The sequence below is a fragment of the Anolis sagrei genome, chromosome 1 (assembly GCF_037176765.1).
Source record: "Anolis sagrei isolate rAnoSag1 chromosome 1, rAnoSag1.mat, whole genome shotgun sequence".
Lineage (NCBI taxonomy): Eukaryota > Metazoa > Chordata > Lepidosauria > Squamata > Dactyloidae > Anolis > Anolis sagrei.
In genome coordinates, this window is record NC_090021.1 from 300,971,921 (window position 1) to 300,995,913 (window position 23,993).

The 23,993-nt window shown below is 37.3% G+C and overlaps 1 protein-coding gene across 1 annotated transcript in view; it reads right to left on the bottom strand.

Annotated features, from left to right (window-relative positions):
* The window catches only part of BAZ1A (bromodomain adjacent to zinc finger domain 1A), a 69,266-nt gene that overhangs the window by 20,499 nt on the left and 24,774 nt on the right, over window positions 1-23,993 (bottom strand). The window contains exons 3-13 of the mRNA XM_060759283.2: window positions 20,443-20,586; window positions 16,983-17,084; window positions 15,508-15,595; window positions 14,686-14,817; window positions 13,755-13,857; window positions 10,975-11,123; window positions 9,775-9,870; window positions 9,359-9,497; window positions 7,271-7,417; window positions 511-606; window positions 162-386 (exon numbers count right to left, since the gene is read on the bottom strand). Of these exons, the coding sequence (XP_060615266.2) occupies window positions 162-386; window positions 511-606; window positions 7,271-7,417; window positions 9,359-9,497; window positions 9,775-9,870; window positions 10,975-11,123; window positions 13,755-13,857; window positions 14,686-14,817; window positions 15,508-15,595; window positions 16,983-17,084; window positions 20,443-20,586 (1,421 nt within the window). The remainder of the gene's footprint in view (window positions 1-161; window positions 387-510; window positions 607-7,270; window positions 7,418-9,358; window positions 9,498-9,774; window positions 9,871-10,974; window positions 11,124-13,754; window positions 13,858-14,685; window positions 14,818-15,507; window positions 15,596-16,982; window positions 17,085-20,442; window positions 20,587-23,993) is intronic.

A 23,993-nucleotide genomic window follows, 5' to 3' on the forward strand; every position in this document is an offset into this window, starting at 1 on the left:
AAGTCATGTATAAGCTTTCTAGACAATATATACAACATATAAAAATGCTAATATGTTAAACCATTAATGGACATGCTTCAATCTTGACCAAATTCTCTTGACTTTGCTCTATTTGAAGAACATTTGCCATGCAAGATGACAATTTTATTTGGTTCTATTACCCGATGATAAATCATATACTGAGGTAGATGAGAGTTTCTTCAACAACCCAGGATTACTCTGTCTTAGCTCCATGCAAGCATCATCTGTGGCATCAAATCCTCCTCGCTTCTGGTAACGGTATTTTGCATTGGCAGATGTTACATCTGCACCAGATGCTAGGATATGAAGTCTGAGGATCTCAGAAAGGGTGCAGCTATCAAGATCCAAGTTTTTTAAATTGCAACCTAAGGTTAACAACAAAATAAGTTTAGTTTATTTGGCTTCTAAGAGCACTTAAAAACAATACTAATTTTACTTTTTGTAAAATAGAGGAAAGCAACATAACAAAAAAATGAAACCCAAACATACCCTGATGTAACTGGGGCCAGGCAGCTGCCAAAGTTGCAACTGCAGATAGTGCAGATTTTGTGGGGTCTGCATCTTCATCCAAAGCCTCGGTTAAATCTTTAAGGAAATAAAGACTTTATTCTAATGTAAATTAATATCTGTATTTGGGAGGTGAAGTAAGCAAGCAAGCAAGGAAACAAGCCTTTTAAATCAAAGCAAAAACAGCATATAAATTCAGTTTTAAAGTGTACTGCAGCAATCCCACCTAGAAGCCAGAGAAGACATGCAATATTCACTAACTCTTCCATTTCATGTAAGTTGATTGCAGGAGCACATAAACACACATGCAAATGAGGATAGCCTCAATAAATAATCTTGTAAAACAGAAATATAACGCAAGCATCCAAAGAGGATCTACTACTATACAAATAACAAAGTTAGAAACAGTAAGTGTTGATCTGCAATACTGTATGATTCCACAGCCCACACAAATGGTACCCACAGATAAGCCTATTCTAAAACAACTTCACTTTTTAAAATGCACCATCAAAATTACCACAGGAACATAGCATAGAAAAGGCCATATCATACTCAGTCACACTGAAGAGCTATACATTCTTGTTTAGAAATACGAACAATTAGTTAGACTTGGAACAACATCAGCAGGGAGCCATGACCACTTTCACATATGCACCTTGTATATAATCTTCTTCTATTATTATGTGAAATGAAAGTTCAAAACAAAAGTGGAGAATCAGCAAGAATAAATATTTTTCTTTAAAGAGAAAATACCTTCATCCTGACATATTTGTTCATTACTGTTTTCCAGATTTAAAGTTGATTCTCTCCATGCTTACCCAGGATGTTTACAAACAACCATTTCATCTCCACTAAGCAGAACTGAACTTTTCATGCAAGAACAGCACAATGCCTTTTAGTTTCTCCAGATGAAAGGAGCTTAACCAAACGGAACGAGCTAAAATACAAAACTACATTCACAAATAAAATAGTTCATCATCTGTTCTGACTTTGACACCACACAGTTTGTGAAGATGCTGTCACACACTGAAGCACCTAAAATGCAATATAGAAATAGGATAGGAAATTAACTAACACAGTAGGGTTAAATAAGGTCTTTTTGAGGAAAATGTTGCGTTGAATCAATTTGTTGCGCAGTAGCAATGTCCAACTTGACCAAAACCCAATGCCAAAGAAACAGACCAGTCAGAAGAAATAAAACAGTAGAGCTTTACTCTTGGTTGCAGAGCTGAAAATAAAACAGTTTGGTACACTTACATTGTCTCTGTAAGTAATACAGAACAAATGTTCTGTGTTATAAATTATAGAGCATAACAAAAGTACATAGTTACTTCACCATTGCATAAGCTTTTTGCATCTGCTCTCCAGCAGGTCAAACAGCTAACTGCTAACAGTTTGGAAAAAGCCTCAAACTATTACATTCAAGAGGTGTGGCCCAGCCATGCTGAGCTGAGCTAGTTAACTGCAGCTGCAGTTAACCATCAACACTTTGCAAGGTTTTCTGCAAGGCTTTCTGCAAGGCTTTCTTTAACACACACACACTGGACTTAAAGCAATATACCGTAACAGAAAAGACTGATGAATTCCTCATTTAGGCCTAACAGAACTTCTATTTTCCTGATCCACTTAGTTTTCATAAGCTAGGCTTATGCAAATATATATGGTAGGTCTTACTTCTACAAGAATTCTGTCAAAATTCACTGAGTCTACAAACCGAAGAATATCCACTGTAGTTACACAAGCAGATAGTAAAGCTAGAAAAATGGTCTGAACTAATGTTTCCTTAGATGATAGTATTTATCTGGAACTACTTAAATAGGATCAACATTGCTTGGTCACCATGATGAATGACTTTAACATGATCAGAGAATGAACCTTTCTTTGTTTCAACGCTATCTACCGTGGCACTCTTTTGGGAGACCTGCTGGGAACACATACACTCTACAATATTTCATTTCTTATGAGGTAGTTCTAAAAGACTGTACTGAGGAATTATGACTGACACATCGATGATTGCCTTATCTTATCCTACCATGTTCTTGCTACCATAAAATTACTTAATGAAATTCCTAGAGAAGATGGTATAGAACTTCATCTCTTCCTTTAGTGGTTTGAATATGGATCTGGATTTTGCTAGTAGGATTAGCTTTAGTTACACTTCATTTAAATGACTATAATGTGATATGTGTGATTTCTTTTGCAGACTTCGAGAACTTTTAGCTGGTTAGCAAGCGCTATAAAGGAACGTTGTACTACTCTAAAGGTAAAACTTTCCGGAATAGGATAACCTCTAGCACTACATCCCAGAAGCACTTTATTAGAGCTTAAGACTCTCTGCACATTGCACTTGCCAACATATCACCTCTTACACCCAGCACTTTTAACTTGTACCCTTCATTGGCCCGGCCCTGGTTTTATTGCGTAATAGTGTAATGTTTTGTTGTTGTTATTGCTTATGTTTTTAATTTGCTTGTACTATATTGTTATTATCTGTTGTTGTTGTTTGAGGCCTTGGCCTTTGTAAGCCGCATCGAGTCCTTCGGGAGATGCTAGCAGGGTACAAATAAAGTTTAATAATAATAATAATAATAATAATAATAAAACTTCAAAACTAACTTCAGTTTTCTGTAATGATTTCTTTCCCATTCCGCCACCACAAATACAATTGCATATTACCCAAGTGTGAGTAGTATGGTAGCCATTTCAGTGTATATCCTCAAACTTTACAATATAAAATTTGTTATAATGGGAGACATGTCTGTCCCATCTCACTGAAGACCTTTCATCGGCAAGCAAAAAAGCATCTTATCTAAACAGACATTAGTTCATACAAGTGACTTGTCTTCTCTTAAATTGCTCTAATTTTGCATGGGTTGTGTTCAACTGGAATTGCCCTTGGGCAAAACCAAATTGCGAGCAGAATAGATTCCCTCTCACTTGGGGAGTTCTCTGCACCCCACCTAATGTGTTTATAGATGCTTACTCACTTTTTAAAAGGTTCAGATTGCTTATGTTGTTTTCATCATGGATGATACTATTGCAAGCTGTGCTAAGCATATGCTATAGAAAGGTAGAGTATAGGTGTAATAATATTAAAATTATCATCCTAGAACCTTAAATGACTCAGTCAAAGTTAGAGAAGTTCAAAACAATATTTGATTCAAAATGATACCTGAGAATCCATAGAATAAATGAGAGAAGGAGACAGAATGTATGATATACACACATGCATGTCGTTAATGATACCAATAGCGCTAGTAACACTCTACATTCAATAAATTGTGCAAACACAAATGAATGTTCTATTTACAGGTAAAAGAAATATCAACATGAAATGAAACAGCTGGTTGTGCAACAAAAGATCTATCAGAACATTTAAGCTGATACAAACCATCACAGCATTCTTCCATGGCATTCAGCCACAAGTTCTCTCAACTCTATGCCCACAACTGTCACTACACTGGTTTCAGATAAAACATAAATTTCAGTTTATCAAGTAGAATGCAAGAAATACTTCAGACAAAGCCGAGGAAAAAAATAAAAAAACTTAGTTGTGAAAGGGAAAATTCCCATGGAAGTAAGAAGGAAAATATGCATTTCACTTCTAAGACCTCTATATTCTAGAAAATGAGAGACAATGTATTTCAATATAATATATGTATATAGTTGGCACCTCACATTTGCAGATTTGACTTTTGCAGGTTTGATTACAATGTTTTTTCTTGGAATTTCTAAGATCTTCATTGCAATTCTATGGCTAACATCCAGCAGAAGTTTACCATAGTGTCATACTGGAGGAGGTAGAGACTCTATCATAAACTCTCAAGTACAAAAAAGCATTGCAATTGTCGTGGGGAGAGGCAGGTAAGAAATAAAATTATTATTATTATCATTAGCATTAGCATTTTCACAGCAATCCTGTGTCCTAATTTCAGCAAATGTAGAAAGCTGTAGCTTAGTTTACATCTTTTTAGTCAAAACACAGTGTTACACTATGTCCTACTATATTATTCCAGAGGTTGGAAGAGATTACAAAGGACAACTTGCTCTGCAGGAATACACAAAAAAAAAATGCTCCTTTAAAATGGCTATCCAATCTCTTTAAACATTTAAAGAAGAGTCCCTCTGAACAGCTCTCTAAAGAAAACTACTTTGCTATTGAACACCTCATGGAGAAAATAAGTTCCTCCTAATGTATTACTGAAATATCTTTTATTGTAGATTGAATATTGTAGATTGAATTATTGTAGATAGTTTCTAGAAGAACATCGAAAACAAGCTTGCTCAATCTTCTACCATATCTCCAAATTATGTCAAACTACTATTAAAATGCTCTTTCTGCTTATAATCTTTTATCTAAATTAACTACTTTCAACTTAAAATATAATATACAAACTATTAGTAGGGCAATGATGATTAATCTTGCCAAATGATTTAACTTACAGCTCCCATCAACCCCATCAAGCACAACCAATGATGAAATTATAGGAGCTGCAGTCCAAAGAACTTCTGTGCCAAATATTTCCTACCTCTACTTGTAGAATTCAAATTAGCATACATGTTGATGAATCTCAGGTACTGAGATAAAAATATGGCAATTTTTTGTTAACTATTTTGCCAAAGGTCAGATTGGAAATGTGCTGGAGGAGAGGTTCTACGGATACTATGGACTGCTAAAAAAGATAAATAAATGGGTCCTAGAATAAATCAAGCCTGAAATATGCTTGAAGCCATAATGACCAAACTGGGGCTATTACACTAGACATAACATCCTGGACATAATATGGGATGACCTGACTCATTAAAAAAGTATAATGCTTAGGAAAGTGGGAAGCAGCAGGAAAAGATAGTGTTACAGGTGGATAGATCTGAGCAGAATGTCTTGATGACAGCATATCTTAGAGAGCTCTCATTCATAAGGTCACAGTAAATTGAAGCAAACTTGATGGAAGTTAACAACAAACAGCAATAGGTTTCTGCATCAGTATAACCACTAGTATTTATCAAAACTTCAAGCTACACATTTCAAAAAATATATATAGAATTTTTAAATCTATTTGTCAAGTTTCACAGTTGACCAATTAGATTATACAATATGTGATATTAGCATTCATACTTGGCCAAGCATTGCTGTACACTGATACTTGCCATTTAAATAAAAGCAAAGTAATACTTCAGAGCTGTTACAACAACAGGCTAGAGTTCACATTAATTGTAAAACATTAAATATTTAACTCACAAAATAAGCAAAGTATAGCTCACACAGCTCTTCCCTTTCAGGGCAGGAGAGTAGATGGAGGAGGCAAAAGAATGGTCTACCTCAAGGCACCAACCTTGTTTAACATTTTAACTAACAATCAGCCACAGTCACCACTCACAAAGAGCTTTATATATGCTGATGATCTTGGCCTAACACCACAAGCAGAAGACTTACTAATGCCCTGAAAAATCTCTCCAGCCACTGCAAAGATAACCACCTGAAGCCTAAACCTGCCAACACACAAGTATGTGCTTCCCACCTACAGTAATAATGAAGCCAACAGAAAATTGATAAGTTACCTGAGAAGACCAAGAGCCTGAACACTGTTGCCATCCTAAGTATTTTGGCATCGATTCAGATTGAACACTAACATTTAGCAAACACTGTGCGAACATCAAGTACAAAGTAGCTGCACATAATAACATCCTGCAGAAACTTACTGATAGCACATGGGATGCAGACCCAGAATTAATACGAACATCAGCCCTGGCCTTGTCTTACTCAACTGCTGTGTATGCCTGCCCTGTCTGGCACTGAATGAAACATGTAGAATAATCACAGGATATCTTAAACCTAAACCTGCTGATAGACTTTATAAGCTAGCTGGAACTGCCTCCCTCCCTGATGTGAAGTTGCTGCCTCTGCCCAGTAGACTTAAATCAAGCCCTGCCTCATGCACAGAGGAAAAACTGTTTAAAGCTACAGACAATGTGGTCGCTGTTGCCCATTTTTGGTCTAAAATTATTTAGCTGCTTGTGCTCCCTTTATTTTATAAGTTTTATACTTATTTATGTAGGCAATGCTTTTGGGATGAAATAAATAAAACAGCTCTTCCCATTATAAAATTTCACCATTTTCCTTCAGAGACGCAGTTTATCTATGTACAATTTTCATCATGCATAACCCCATAGGTCAGCATGTGTAGGGTCTCTTCTAACATTAAAACAAATGGGCCCATAAAACATTCAACATCCATGCATAAACAATTCAACATATGACATAAGCTTTCAACAGATAAAGTGGACCCTAGTCCATGAAATCCTAAGGCATAGTAAATGTCTTTAAAGTGCTAGAAGACAGTTATGGTTTTTACTTCAAAAGACAAAAACATGTATTTCAGTGGACATTAACTGACACATCTGTTGATGGGACAGATGGGATCTGTGAGACAAAGCATACCTTCTGACTTTCAGTAAAAGTAGACTATACTGCTGATGTAACTTCAAAAACAAAAAGTGTTTTGACACTTCCTGGAAGCCTGCCAATTTGAAATTATTGACATGCATAAAAGGAAGCCTTTACTTCAGAAAATTGAACACAAAACAAAACCATATCACTGCTGCAGCTTGCAACTCAAACACCCTATCTTTTCCACATTAGCTATTCCATGCTGAAGGAGAGCAATGTTAATTGAGGAAAAATTGCCATGCACGCAGGTTAATATGCAAAGTTCCGCTTTAAGAAGCACTATCAAAATCTGACCTTTGGTTTCAGCATCAACAATTTGGTCTTTGGCCACTTCTTCTTCTTCTTCAGTCATTGCTTGAAAAATGGCAGTCAGAAAGAAGAACAACAATTCACATAGTGGGCCTTCGCTGTCATTTCCTACAAGAGCTTCTTCTAAAACTTCTGCAGGAAACACATAAAAAATACCTTTTAATCAAACTGTTATGGATACAAGGCTTGGAGGTGGAAAGGCAATGACAATAGGTCCTTTGCCAGATAACTACCACATTATTTGTCAAATCATTGTATTTTCAAAGATGTTCACATGAGAAATACTTGCTCTGATTCAGGAATTTATTTCTGGCAGAAGAACTCAAAACATGAAGATGAATCAGCTCTTCCTATTGTAAAGGTTTGCCATTTTCTTTCAGAGAATCAGTCAATCCATGTACAATTTTCATCATGCATAACCCCACAGGTCAGCGTGTGTAGTAGTCTAGTGCATTTGTACAGAATCAGTTTATGTTTGTTTCATTTGTAAGGCCCTGTCTTGGTTTTCGAGCGCCTTTCCGAATTAGCTTTTTCAGCCCAGGTCTGAAAAAAACGAATATTTTTGGCCCATTGGTGGCAATGGACAGGCTTCCCATGCTCCCCTTCCCCTGTTTTAGGCACTGGCAGTCGTGGGTGCTTTCTGGGCCTTCAAGCCACACACACACATTCCTTCCAAGGAGAGTGCATGTGTAGCTTGCAGGCCCAAAGTGCCCACGCCTTGCAGCTGAGCGCCTCTTACTCAGCCCTCAGCTGCAGGCCCTGGCAGATGTGGACACTTTGGGCATGCAAGCCATATACGCACTCTCCTTGGAAAAAGAGTGCGTGTGTGGACTGCAGGCCCAAAGTGCCTGCGGCTGCCAGGGCCTGCAGCTGAACACCGAAAATCAGGCGACCAAACAGTTACTGTTCCCACTTTCCTTTCATTTCACTGATATTTCCATACCAGAGGGAGGTGTACTGTTTTGTGTCATCTGAATGAAACAAACAGTATAAAAACACAAATTAAATGGCTGAAACGATTACCAGGCCCATGACTAAAGTGTCTCTTCTAATGTTAAAACAAATAGGCACATGAAATATTCAACATTCATGCATACATCTCAACACATTTAAGTCTCATGCTCAAACCGACAATTGAAAAACACCGTATATATTATAAAAAGCAGGTTAAATTAAAAACATATTAATAAAATTCAGCACCAAGATCATGAGTTATGATCAATAGTTTGTTCTCATTCTTTTTTTTTTTTACAACAAAACTAAGTACTAAGGCAGGTATGTCCAATGTCTCCTTTAATATTCAATATGTGATTGGAACACTTAGCAAGTGGCACTAAACAAAGTTCCAGATCAATGGATTTTTGCATGTCAGTTTAGAATTTTAAAAGGTTCCTTTTGCAGATGATCTATTGTTCATTTCAAAGTCCCAAAAGTCCATTTTTGTTCCATTTAACAATTTTGCTAAAATATCTGGGTATTCAATTAGCTAGTCGAATCAGAAATACTGCCAGTGAGAGACAAGAATTCTAACATATTTAAAGCATGACAGTTTTGATATTGCCCATATGCTATTTTTAATTATCCCCAAGAATAGTTATGGAATTACACTACTTCTGCCTTGCAAATATTTTTAAAAACACAATGCAGTTTTCAACAGATTTGGGGGAGAGAGGGTTCATCTCTTCCCAAAATAACAATGGGAAGATTGGAAATTCCTACATACTACAGAGCATAGCTGTTACCTTATTTTAATTTTTGCAACAGTCACTTATAGTACATAATTCAGCATGGTCAGCCTTGGAGTCTTCATTCCTGACATCTTTATCCAAATGGACATACTTGATTTCATTTTATAAATGGAGAAGTGCTTTGCCAGCTGCATTTAGAACTGTGTGGCAAATACTGTCTCATCAATTGCAATTTGATCCATATACACAAGCATACATTCAATTATATATAAGAATTAAAATTATGCACAGTTCTGATATTTTAAGCAATAATATGAATGTCCACACCAAGAAGCATGTAACAATGATACCTTAAGATAAAAATAAGGGGGGGGGGGGGACTTGCCTAAAGAAACTCCATCAGGAAACTCATCCTGAAGATCAAAGAGTTCCCCAAAGGCATGGAGGAACTCCAAGACCATGACTGCATCACCAAAGATCTCAGGAGGTAGTCTGGTTTTCACTGGAGTTGGAAGTGGAAGTTCCTGCAATGCAAAGTAAACAACTAATACTTTTATGTTACACCAGCAGCAAACCAACAGCAAACATATTGATGAATTGAAGGTCAACTACCTACAAGGTAAAGTTAGCCTTTGCTGTAATCTAGAGAGGGTTTGGAATTAAACTAATGATAGATGGCTTCCCTAAGGATAAAACTTTGATTAAAAACTTATTTAAAAAACATTCTGAAATCCAATCATGTGTAATCTAACAAAAAGTGGATTAAAACTGCAGATCTACCAATTTCTGACATCCCATTACCTTGAGGTCATCACATTCCATGTCTTCCCTACGCTTATTCCATTGCTTCAGATGTTCTAGGTATTTCCTTTTTTCTTCTCGCAATTTCTCCCTCTCCTGTAAATACACAAAATATTATTACCACAATAGTTAAATAGAACTGTAATTTCACCTAATTATATTACTTCAGTCTGTGTCCTTTTTGTGACTAACATTTAGTTTACTGAGTTACACAGGTTGCTTTAGAAGTCATTCATCTGTAACATCACCATACAGATCAATCCAAACTATAGAATGATTAATCATTATACAAAATGACATTCACTTGTGCAAGAGATTTCCTTCCTCTCACCATTTTAATTCTGGCTGCATGGGCGAAAGAGGTTCAGCCCTCCAGCACTATCCCTTCTATTCTTTGTTCTCTTTCCCCTTATCCATTTTCAGTAGACATGGACCATCATTAGGAAATAGTACAATAGGAGCTATATTTCCCTTACCCACTGTCTTTCCTGCATTTGCCAGGGATTAATAACTAATAATTTTAACCATTTAACTTAGTATATGCTAGCTTTCTTGTAATGCATTTAAACAAACAGCTGACTTAGTCATATTTTAGAATTCTTATTTGACAGTGCATTATTTTTTTTCAGGATATCATCTTTCAACCATAAAAAAAACTCAAAGTAAAAAAAGCCCTCTCCTATATAATCAGGGTATGTGTCACTGGCTACATTTATGTTACAAATGTGAACACATGTACAAGCTATTCTAGAAAGTATACATAAAGAATTATCAGGCTAGAATGGACCAATATAAATTGATATGGCAACACTGTACAACACAAAACTGCTCACAGTTAACAGAATTTTAGCAGTGCTTATAGTAAGGTTTGCCTGAAAACTGGAATTTGTTATTGAGATTAAAGAAATTCCAATTTAATCATCCACAGAGCTCAGGATTTAGGACAAGGATACAAAACTTTACAGTTATTTTACGCAGATGGTTTTCTACTGATTATAACTGAAGATTGATAAAAGCCTGCAGGAACACAATGCCCTATTGACATAACATATCTGAAGAAAAATGTCAGTGTTACTAACCATTCCTTGGGCCAAGATATAGGTTCTAATTTCTCAAAACCTTTAGCGCTACAGAATGCAACTGTTACTGCCATCGCAAACCCATAGCTACCATTAGGAAATTGCATGAAGAGAATCTAACCTTTTCTTTTTCTAATTTGAGTCGTTCCCTCTCTTCCTTCTTCTTTAACTTCCCTTCTTCCACAATCTTCTTTAGTTCTTCTTTTCTTTTATCCTTATCTTCTTTTTTCTTGGATTCTACCACATTTGCCTTCTCCTTTTTTAATTTTTCTTTTTGAAAAGTATAAAAGAAAAACACATGGATTATCACCCAGTTCAAATACAGCAAAATACACCCACCCAAGCACACACGTGACCCAAAGCTATACCATTTTCATTTCCTTTTTGTCTATTAAAGAGTTCACTTTTCAAATACTACTCCAGTTTTGACTAGTTTATAATTTTTAAAGCAGAAATTCATGTCTGAAAGCAGTCCATCTAAAGTGTTCACTGAACCCTGCATTAAGCAAGAATGTGCTCTGAGGGCAGTATAAACATAATAATCATAATTAACCACTGCAATAGAGAAATATAGCTTTTCTGGTAGGTGTATGTGCTAGCATCATAGAATCCTAAAGTTGGAAGAGACCACAAGGGTCATCCAGTCCAAACATTTGCCAGATAGGAACCATCAGGATGCATGAGAGAAGAGCTGGGGTGAGCAGCTATTATATATTATTTACGTTCATCTCCATATATTCTCTAGGTAATATACCACAGTAAAGCTTAAAATGAAATTAAAGATTTACAAACAGTAATGCAGTACAGCCCCTATATATGCAGAACTGGTATCTCCGATTTCATCTATCCACATCCAACAAAATATGTCCTCTCGACGCATTTTATTTATTTATATTCTCTTTTTCATTGTGATGTACATTCTTTTATGTGATAATCTTACTGTGATTATTATTCTTTATTGTGTTGTAAAACTATACTGTTTTTGCACTTGTCTGGGCATTGAAGGTTTGCCTTTTTTGTGTGTAAACTGCCCTGAGTTCTCTCGGAGAAAGAGGGTGGTCTATAAATAAATCATCATCATCATCATCATCATCATCATCATCATCATCATCATACAGCATGACTCTGTGGTATTCTTGGGCCAGGAATTTCAATAGGATCTGCTACTATCTGCAGTCAAGTAACATATCCACCACAGACATGGAGGCTGTTTCCTACAATCCATGTCTATGCTGAAAACTGCCACAAGAATAAAACTAACATCAATCAAATGACATAAAAAGAACCAAAACCAACTTGCAAGGGCTAAACCAAACAACCACCATTAAGAGGGATGTGGGAACATTGTACAAAGCAACAACATAAATGTTCAGAATACTGTATATTAGATAAAGGTTCAATCTTAAGGTATTTTCTCTAGCTATAATGCAATGTTGCTTTACTTTTATTTACCATTCTGATTGAAAACAAGCGAATAAACTGTAATGCTTTGGGTTTAACGAGCAATAACTCTGACACAGTGTGAGACACAAGTTAGTTTTTCTATTGATTCACTGTTGAAAGTAATTGCTTCTTGCTGGACTACTGTACTAGTTTTTTTTTTTTAAAAAAAAACCTGCACTAGTGTTTTTTTAAAATTTATTTTAATTTAATTTATTTATATGCTGCCTTTCTCCCAGAGTGGGACCAAAGGTGGGTTACAAAAACTTGTAAAATCAAATAGCAATCTTTTACTGATTAATGCTGTGATTTGATGTTACAACTTTCTTCTATTTATTGTTAGATATTGCAACAGTCTTGTTATGGCTTTTACTTGGAAAGACTGTTTTTTATTACTTTGGAAGGGATGTACATTAAAAAATGATATATCCATGTATTCCGGCATATAAGATGACTGGGCATATAAGATGACCCCAACTTTTCCAGTTAAAAGATAGAGTTTGGGATATACTCGCCATATAAGACTACCCCTCTTCCAACACCAAATGAAATTTTAAAAGTATCAGATTTGATTTCAATATGGTAATTTTCCTATTACTGTACCTCTTTATCTGCCTGTCAGATCTCGCACATGCGCAACTTCACCACTTCACTGCAGTCTTCAGGAGCAAGATCTGAGAGGCAGAGGAGGAGGTACAGCAATAGGATACAAGGGTGGTCCAGACAGCTAAAAGAGTTGTGTTTTTCTGGTCCCAGAGCCACTCTATCTCTTTTTTCCATACCCCGGACGCCTGCAGCTTGCTCCGCCTTCACTTACACCTTCTTCCCGGTGAGGTGCCCCTTCACCTCACCATCAGGATCGCATTAAGTCCACGAATCCTGATGAATGGATTTTCTTATACCATACTTGTACAACGTCACCCTTAATGCTTTCATACAGTCGCTGCATATGGCAGGGATGAGGCCACTGCCATTTTTGAGCTTCCCCCACAATATGCATCAACCAGATTCCCCAATCCGGATTGGAAGTTTCAGCACCCGCTCTATAAGACGACTCCTGGCGTATAAGACTACTCCCGTATATAAGACGACTCCCATGCATAAAGCTACTCCAGCATATAAGACGACTCCCGTGTATAAGACGACCTCCGCTTATAAGACGACTCCCGCATATAAGACAACCCCTGACTTTTGAGAAGATTTTCTTGGGTTAAAAAGTAGTCTTATATGCCAGAATATATGGTGTATATATACACATACATACAACATACACCTAAAATGATTACATACATGTGACTAGGAAGAAATTAAATTTGGAAATATTTTTATTTTAATAAAACAAAACAAAAATGTGTATGATTATGCTTAAGACTAATAGTATCTTCAACAATGAGCTAGTGAATGGGCCAACGCAGCTTACTATTTTGAAGGATTGTATATATTGCCCAAGGTTGAACTTACCCATGGCCCTCATTTCTTCTTTTTCTTTTTGGAATCTTGCCCTTTCCTTTGCTGCACTGCTTACGTTTCTAGGACTAAGCTGTTCTTCTGGAACTGTATCCTCCTGGGGACAAAACCACAACTGCATGTTAGAAAAACAGCTGAAAACCTGCATCTTTCGACAACAACTTGAGAAGTAAAGACATGTTGTAATTTTGATGCAAGTAAAACAAATTACTAAATAGGCACATGACTATGAAAGTGTTATTTACGTGATGATAGTGTATTTTGATTTTCTTCCTTTGCATTCCAAACATGTTAACCAGCTTGGTTCAACATCTGCACAGCCAACCTCATTGTCCATGGACCTCTAAGGTCATGGTAAGCCTGACACTCTGTAAATTATAGTCCAGATTGGGAGAGGTATGTCTCTCAATCAGATATGTGTCCCAGTGCTACTTTACCTCAAAGCAAAAAGCCCAGCCTCAACAGTTATTTCCATGTTGTCATAGAGTATCAGTGGGGATGCCTCCAGCTGTTTTGCCATTGGTGGACACACGTACAGGTGCCTACTGTAGTGTCCACCTATGGCAAAACAGATCTCTAGAGGTCTTCAGGAGGCTTCCACAGATAACATCATCCACTGATCCTCCTCCTCTCAAGAACACATAAGTGGCCATGGTATGAGGGCTGTGAATTCTAACCTCCCCAAAACCCAAAAAATGGAGGTGGGATGTTGAGTCTGATTTGTATCATCAAAATTCACCAAAAGGATACCAGCTATTATTTCTAACTGTATATTGGAAGTATAATAATCTATCTCTAAGAATGACAGTGAAGGTGAATAAAGAAAGCACGACACTGCACATTTGAAGTGATATATAAAATGATTTTATAAATTACCACCCACAAACACAACTACTGGAAAACAGAGAGGCACTCATTTACGTACAACATCTAATACCATATTTGGAGGCCTCCTTCGCCGCCTGTTTGAAGTACTGGAGATAAAAGTGGGAGGATCATCAGGGAAGATGTAGGAAAAAGTCTTTTCTCCTATCTTGTATTTTGCAAACGACACTGCCTTTGAAGAGAAAGGTGAAAAAATATTATGAAGATTGTCAAGTCTTCCAACACTGTTAATAAATAATTTTTGAAGTGTCAAAGAGAAGAAACTACTCATTTCTATTACTGTACTTCTAAATTAATAACACCACAGCACACCTATTTGGACCTGTATCTGTTTGAGGTACTAAATGGGGCCACTGTTATTAGTGCATCACTAAAGTAAATAATTCACAAGAGTATTTCTAGTTAGAACATTGTTTTCTAAAAGGGCACAAATGTAACATTTCACTGAAAAAGCACACCAGTGTGTCAAATCTGATTCCAATTTAAATCAAAACAAAAGCAATACAGTAAATTTGTAAAACAGGTTCAAGACACTCTCTTCCAACACCCCCCCCCCCCCAACCTCAGCAGCTTGGAGCAACAAAAGCATTAGAATATTGTAGTACTTTAAATACTAACAAATTTATGCCACACTAAATTTGATTGTCTTCAGAGTATCATAAGACAACTGTATTTTAACATAAATACTTATTATAAAAGATAACATAATCACATGCAAAAAGCACAAATCTTCCAGCATTACTGTTTAATACCTACAAAAGGCAAATTAAAAACACAAACAACTTTTATATATAACTTTAAAATTCAGATCAACCGTATCTTTGCTCCTTATCTTGAAGATTTCACGTTTTAATGACTTTACCTTAATTTTGACAATGCCATCACGCAATTCACAGTGTTGCTTCAAAAAAAGCTTAAGCCTTTCACGAGAAAAAAGATGTTTTCTCCGGCTATAATACAGGCCCAAAAGAAAAGGATTACACATCATTACCAAGGATCTTAGCATTTCAAATTAACTCTTGCAATGTAATTAATATCTAGACTCCCACAGAAATTTAAATGTAGTAATGTCTTAGGCCACTACTGTTCTGGGAAATTCTAATACGGGATACTTGAGTTTCCATGAGATTTATTCATGAGATTTATCAAACATTATCCTAATCTGCGGTTTTTACAATGGAGAAATGAAGCTGAAGTTAATTTACAGCACAAGTGAGAAAAATATTCTACTTTTTGTGGCCCTGTTCTGCCCCCACACTATCTTAACTACTTGGAAGATGAACTGGTTGTGCAGGGAAGAGATCGGAGACTATATAGTTGAATCAACTAAGAATTTATTAATTGACAAGAATTTTAGGCTTTCTCTCCTCTTGAGTCTCACTACAAAGTATTTATGAGGAGAGGTAAAGTCTTTGAGAGATCAACACAGTTCTGGCCAAATTGAGGCTCTTGAATCTTTATTTCTTCTTAATGTCTCCTGTATGGTGCTCAACTTCTCCAAGATGGTCCCAATATTCAACTCTCGTTGGACCTGAATATAGCTCTGACAGGACATGAATTCAGTTTCTATTGGATGTGCTATTTTGTAGGCTTTCTAGCCTTCCTCTTTTTTCACCTTCCAGTCACCAAAAAGACTGACTCCTCCAAGAACCAGAAGTGCCTTGCCTGAGGCTCAGCCCCTAAGGGGATTCTTAAAGGGGCAGGGCAATGGAGGCTTCAAAGGGAGACTATTTAGACCAGTGGTTCTCAACCTGGGGTCCCCAGATGTTTTTGGCCTACAACTCCCAGAAAACTCAGCCAGTTTATCAGCTGTTAGGATTTCTGGGAGTTGTAGGCCAAAAACATCTGGGGACCCCAGGTTGAGACCACTGATTTAGACTGACCTCCACAAAACAATACACAAAATGCTAATTACCTCTAACTAAAAAGGGCTGAAACAGGGGTAAAGAATAAGAGTTCTTGCAGAGGCAGAACAGGCCCCTAAAACTCAATCACCCTAGAATACTCCATGTTGTCACAAAATGCTCTTAAAATGCAGCTCATTTGCTAGTTTAGACCTCCAATCTCTCTAAAAATGGCTAATTTTCAGCCAAAAATAAAATCAGGTGACATGACATCTCTTCATTTGCTGCACCCCAGCAGGTGAAAACTTCCTTACAGTTGTCCCAACTTCACTCCGTTTTACAGGAAACCACAACTAAGTTTTGAAGGCACTAAGGAGCTACAGAGGAGATAATCCATGCAAGTTATCTCTCCAATCTCCAGTGACTGGAAGTTTAGATCTAACCATATACCTATGTGTGCAAAGGCAAAATAACTGCAACTAATGATGCTTACCATATCTGAAATGCTTTCACTGTAACAGATTCATACAGTTGTTTTTTAATAGGCTTCACTTTGTATTTGAACAAAGAGGGATCAATTATGGCTTTTTCTTTCCTGAAAAATAAAGGTAAATAATTGTTTTCTTCTAAAAGCAAACAAAAACTCATCTGATTTTGGATGTAGGAAGAAAACACTTGAAAAAACTACCGTATATGCTAAAATATAAGCCGACCCGAATATAAGCCGAGGCACTTAATTTTAGCACAAAAAAATGGGAGAACATATTGACTCAAGTATAAGCCGAAGGTGGGAAATGCAGCAGCTACTGGTAAATTTCAAAATAAAAATAGATAGAACCATAGAGTTGGAAGAGACCTCGTGGGCCATCCAGTCCAACCCCCTGCCAAGAAGCAGGACAATTGCATTCAAAGCACCCCCAACAGATGGTCATCCAGCCTCTGTTTAAAAGCCTGCACCACACTTTGGGGTAGTGAGTTCCACTGCTGAACAGCTCTCACAGTTAGAAAGTTCTTCCTAATGTTCAGGTGGAATCTCCTTTCCTGTAGTTTGAAGCCATTGCTCTGCATCCTAGTCTGCAGGGCAACAGAAAACAAGCTTGCTCCCTCCTCCCTATGACTTCCCCTCACATATTTATACACAGCTATCATGTCTCCTCTCAGTTTTCTCTTCTGCAGGCTAAACATGCCCAGCTCTTTAAGTCGCTCCTCATTGGACTTGTTCTCCAGACCCTTGATCATTTAGTTTAGTTCATGCAGCCCAAAATCCCATTTGTTTTTTTAGCTGCAGCATCACATTGTTGGCTCATATTTAATTTGTTGTCAACAAGGACTCCAAGACCTTTTTCACATGTATTGCTGTCGAGCCAGGAGTCCCCCATTCTGTATCTTTGCATTTCATTTTTTTCTGCGTAAGTGGAGTATCTTGCATTTGTTCCTATTGAACTTCATTATGTTAGTTTTGGCCCATCTCTCTAATCTGTTAAGATTGTTTTGAATTCTGCTCCTGTCTTATGGAGTATTGGCTATCCCTCCCAATTTGGTGCCATCTGCAAACTTGATGACCATGCCTTCTAACCTTCATCTAAGTCATTAATAAAGATGTTGAACAGGACCGGGCCCAGGACGGAACCCTGCGGCACTCCGCTCGTCACTTCTTTTCAGGATGAAAAAGAAGCATTGGTGAGCACCCTCTGGGTTCGTTCATTTAACCAATTACAGATCTACCTAATCATAGTTTTGCCTAGCCCACATTGGACTAGTTGCCAGAAGGTCATGAGGGACTTTGTCGAAGGCCTTACTGAAACCAAGGTATGCTACATCCACGGCATTCCCTGCACCTACCTAGCATGTAACTCTATCAAAAAAACAGATCAGATTAGTCTGGCATGGCCTGTTTTTGATAAATCCATGTTGACTATTAGTGATGACTCCATTCATTTCTAAGTGTTTGTAGACCACTTCCTTAACAATCTTTTCCAGAATCTTACTTGGTATCGACGTGAGGCTGACCGGACAGTAATTGTTTGGGTTGTCCTTTTATCCCTTTTTGAAGATAGGGACCACATTTGCCCTCCTCCAATCTGCTGGGACTTCTCCCATTCTCCAGGAACTCTCAAAGATGATTGCCAGAGGTTCTGAAAGTACTTCCGCTAGTTCCTTCAATACTCTTGGGTGTAGTTGATCCAGCCCTGGGGACTTGAATTCGTTTAGAGTGACCAGGTATTCCTGGATGACTTGTTTCCCTATTTGGGGTTGGATTTCCCCTATTCCTTCATCCATTCCATGTTGCTGAGGTTGAGGATGGCTTTCTTTTTATGAGAAGACTGCGCCAAAGAAGGCATTAAGCAGTTCTACCTTTTCGCTATCCCCTGTCAACAATTCCCCATCTTCTCCTTGCAGAGGCCCCATCGCCTCCTTGTTCTTCCTTTTTCTACAATTACATCAATGTTTTTGAATATTTTTAAAAAACTGTAATTTAAGACAAGACTGCCAAACTCCGATTAAACCATTATTCTAACCTTCTTCAATTTAAATGTGCTTACATATCCTTCCAATAATAATAAAGGGAGTAATATAATAAATGTAATAAAACAGTAATGAAAGTAAAATAATGGAAATGTAATAATAACAGTAATAGAGTAAAATAATAAATGTAATAACAATAAAGTAAATTAATAAATGTAATAATGATAATTGTGAAGTCTCGGCCTAGTTTTTACCCCTCTGTTTATTTCCCTGTTTGCTCCCTGGAGGTGGACTGTTCCATTCTGCTAAGTTTTAGAGTAGGAGCTTAGGATCCCCCTAGAGGCCAAGCTCTGTTGGTTCAGCCCATTCTGGCTCAGAGTTTGGTGGAAGGACTTTTTGCCTCCATTCTTCTTGGACATAGCTTGTAGTAGTTAGCCAGAAAGTGTCTGGTCTGGCTTAGCGGTCTGGAACAGGCAATCCTTAGCATGTATTTGCCTTATAGATTAGATAGTACATGTACATGCCATAGTCTATAGCTTTACATGCCTTAGAGTCTATAGATGATAGTATATGCTATAAAGAATAGTTGTACATGCCCCAGAGAATATAGATGTGCATGTCATAGTTAATAGCTGTATATGCCATAGAATTCATCTGTATTTGCCTCAGAGACCAAAGTTTATAGATGTACATGCCAGAGACCTAAGCAGTACATGTCCCAGAGTTTATAGAGTACTTACCTCATAGAATATAGTTTTGTTCTTTACCTCAGAGTTATACCTTAAACCTGTACTTTACTATTCTAATTCTATACCATCAAGAATCAAACTGCACCTTCGTATACCTTGTTTTGATTCAGTAAACTGAATTAGTTAAATTTAGTCTCGTCTCTAGAGTTTTATTTTGGAGGTATTAAAGTACATATTGGGCATACCGATGGTCACTGGGGAAATAGCCGGACACATATAGTTTTCTTATCAATCTTCCCGGCGTGCCATCACAATAATAATAGAGTAAATTAATAAATATATTAAAAATAATAATAACAGAGTAAAATAATAAATAACCTTGACTCGAGTATAAACCGAGGGTTTTTTTTTTTCAGCCTGAAAAAGTGGCTGAAAAACTAGGCTTATACTTGAGTATATGCAGTAATTCATCATAATCTCACTTGATTAAACCCAATGGCTGCATTAAATACTAGCAGAAAAAGCACATTTAATTACATATATTTCCACACAGATGTAGCTCAACAAAATATATGTGTTGATTTGTTCCTGTATATACAAATAAAAGCACACAATCTCAGTTATCTATCAAAGCATTTTGGGATGTTGCAATTCTTTTTTTATAGGTAAAATGAGTGTTCAGATTTTTATGAAGAGGCTTTGCAGCAAGCATTAAGTAGCTATTAAAAATGAGTTTTCCAGCCTTTCAAAACTGTATCTGCATTTGTACTTTCAAAATATTAAAAAAGCAAACCTTACCCATTTTGTGCAGAATTGGTCTCTGAGTCTGAATCATCACTGTCACTAATTACTATGGTGACTCCATCTGTACCGTTGGCATGACCATTCGTCATACCATTCTGACATAATGGTGCTTTAACTTCCAAAATTTTACACTGCAATCTGCAATAAACAAGTGTAGAACATTCAGTATTTTCATATTGCAGTACAGCTTAATTAATTAGAACTGTAACTTGAAATATCTGGCAATCTATTGTCCTTTTATCACAACCAAAGAAAATTAAAAATGAAAGTGTGGGAAGGGCATTTTAACAGCATAGGAAGCCCCAAAGTTGCAAGTAAGAAATGTTCTGTAGATTTGTTCTTAAGTTGTGTTTGTATTTAAGTCATAACAAGGACATTTTGAAGTGTAACTCCAGATAGGGAGAAAGATTGAATATATATAACTTTGGATAGCACAGAGAAGGGTTAGTACCCCTGTGAATCTTGTTTTGCTGTTTGCGCCCCTGTTCAGGGATTTCACCTCAACTTTCTGTCCCTGTGAGAATTGGATATTGAAAAAATTGGCTTGTTCTGGAAACAAAAATTGGTAATAAAGCCTCAATTGAGACACCTTTTCCCCATTGGTATTCTTTCAGTAACAAATTTCCCTTCCTAGGGGTAGATTTCTCTCAATTCCTGTTATCTCATTCCCTTGTCCTAATTATTAGTTGCCTGTAAATTCAATATACACAATATGCTCACTAACCTCTGAATATTCTGTGAATTTAAAATCAGTCTAACTACCCTACTTTTATATGGTAGTGCATAGTTTTGCATAATTCAAGCTCTAATAAAAAGAGTTTACAAAGCACTGCAACAGACAGGTGTGCTGTTCTTGTGCAAAAGCAGAAGAAAGAATGTTGATTAATGTTCATTATTTTCAAGCAACATTTAAGAAAAAGTCTCACAGTCCTTCTATGGTAAATACAGTAGTCACCTCTGGATCCAAAACACAGCCAGAATTGGAGCAATTTCCACATAAGATATCAGTGCACTGCCAGTGCATGTGCAAAAATACTGCACATGCCAACATCTCATTGTGGCAGTTACTCATGTGATTAACTGGAAAATAATTTGGAATTTGTTTATTGTTTTTTTAAGTCACAAATCCTCTTATTTATACAACTGGTAAGCAAATGTTTATTTTGTTACTTAGAAATTACCAATTTACAAGATTTTTCATTTGAATGAGAAGAAAATAAAACATTTAATGCTATCTAACCATTTACACTAGCAAAAGATCATCCCTTATTATAGTTGATGACCCAAATAAACAAGGATAACATAACTGTTGTCTCTCTAATCTTGTCTTAATAACGGTCCATTTATATTTGGCTAGATTTTTAAGCTAATGGGTAGAGAGGGTGAACACACGCATACACTCTTACACTCACAGCTTACCACGAGGGGAAAACACGCATACTAATGTCTTACACGCACACATTATATACTGCTGTGAACAATTTAAAAAGCTATTTCAATACAGAAGAAAATGTGTAGTGACTTTTAATCACTTGCAAACACATTGCAATGGCTAAAAATGTAAGACAAGGCCCTTTTCAAATGCATAACAGACAAATATTTCTTAGCCCCCGGTGGTACAATGAGTTAAACACTTGTGCCAGCAGGGCTGCTGACCAATAGGTCAGCAGTTCAAATCCAGGGAGAGCGAGTTGAGCTCCCTTTGTCAGCTTCAGCTCCCCATGAGGGGACATGAGAGAAGCCTCCCACAAGAATGGTAAAACATCAAACATCCGAGCATCCCCTCGGCAACGTCCTTGCAGACGGTCAATTCTCTCACATGATAAGCGACTTGCAGTTTCTCAAGTCGATCATAACACAAAAACAGTCTGCTACTGAATTCACTGAACACTACTAGAAGATAGAAGAGGATGTGGTCATAACTGGCTTTATTACTTTATTACTGCACAGCCCAAACAAAAAAAAATTTGGTGTCTTGGTTTTTAGGCCTGTTCCTTGGGTTATTATGGCTGATTTAGAAAACTGCACTAAGTAATCTGCATCAGCTCTAGTTTCTTAGATATGGTTAGCATGATTTTTTTATGGGCGAGCAGATGGTGACTGATAGATGGTATATGTTCTATATCTCTAAAACTAGAGCTGAAAGAGGGGAACTAGTGCCATTTTTGGAATCAGCAAGCCAAATATACCCAGAAACAGCACTAACATTTGAGGCACCAAAATGTGAGTTGGCCAGTGCTATCTTTCTATGACTCATAACCATTGGAATTAATTTAATTCCAATGGTTATGTTTCTTTAAACTAGAGCTGGGCAGTTTTGTTTCTTTAAACTAGAGCTGGGCAGCTCCCAGCACTCTTTACATTTAGAGCCGCCGCAAACTAGCGTCTTGGGAGAGCAAACTGTGCCAGGACGGCCGATGATGTCGAAGACTCCGCCTCTTTCTTTAATTCTGTCAACAGCGCGAGTACGCTCACATCGCTGCCCTAGCAAAGGGAAAACCACGCGGGTGCGGAGAAAGAGGCGGAGTCTTCGACGTCATCGGCCATGCTGGCACAGTTTGCTCTCCCAAGACGCTAGTTTGCGGCGGCTCTTAGAGTATTCTGGCTTCAGCTGATGGCAATTGCAAACTAACTGCATCTGGAGGGTCACAACTACACATCCTTAATTCAAATGAACTGTGTACTGATCGTGCCAAGTTAAGTTTGACTATGCAAACATTAATAAAGCATGGATGACTGCACAACATTGTTTGGCTAATATCTGAAATTTCTAACAAAAGGCTGATATTAATTTGTTTCTGGCTCTAACCATTAATAGTGGGGTTTTGATGAAATGTTTATGTTTAGAGTATATTCCTTTGTAAATAGGAACAACAATATTTCTACTCTGCCTTTTTACACCCTGACAGCCATGGCTGATACCGAATGAGTAACTCCCTCCTGGGAACACAGAAAACTGAGTGACTTGGAAGGTGCTGAACAGACTGTGCTCTGGCACCACGAGATGGAGAACTAACCTTAAGAAATGAAGCCACAAAGTGAAGTCCACAACATGTGAGTGTGGAGAAGAGCAAAGCACAGACCACTTACTTTAATGCAGTCTGAGCCCTGCTACATGCACAATGGAAGACCTTATCACAGCAACACCAGGGACACTCCAAGTGGCCAGCTACTGGTCAAAGGACATTTAGTATAATGCCAAGTTTTTAAATTTTTGTTTTTAAATACATTACAACTGTTCCCTCGGTTCGCTTCTGACACAATAAATAAATAGCCCATTCACACTACAGTTAAAGTGGAAAGCTACTACACTAGCTTTCCACTTTAACTGCCATGGCTCCATCTTTTATCATCTTGGTATTTGTAGTTTAGAGAAGGTCATTAATAATTCTCAGCCAAAGACCTCTAAAGCCTTAGATAAAGGTAAAAGTTATCCCTGACATTAAGTCTAGTCATATCTGACTCTGGGGGGTTGTGCTCATCTACATTTCTAAGCCGAAGAGTTGGCATTATCTATAGACACCTCCAGAGTCATGTGGCCAGCA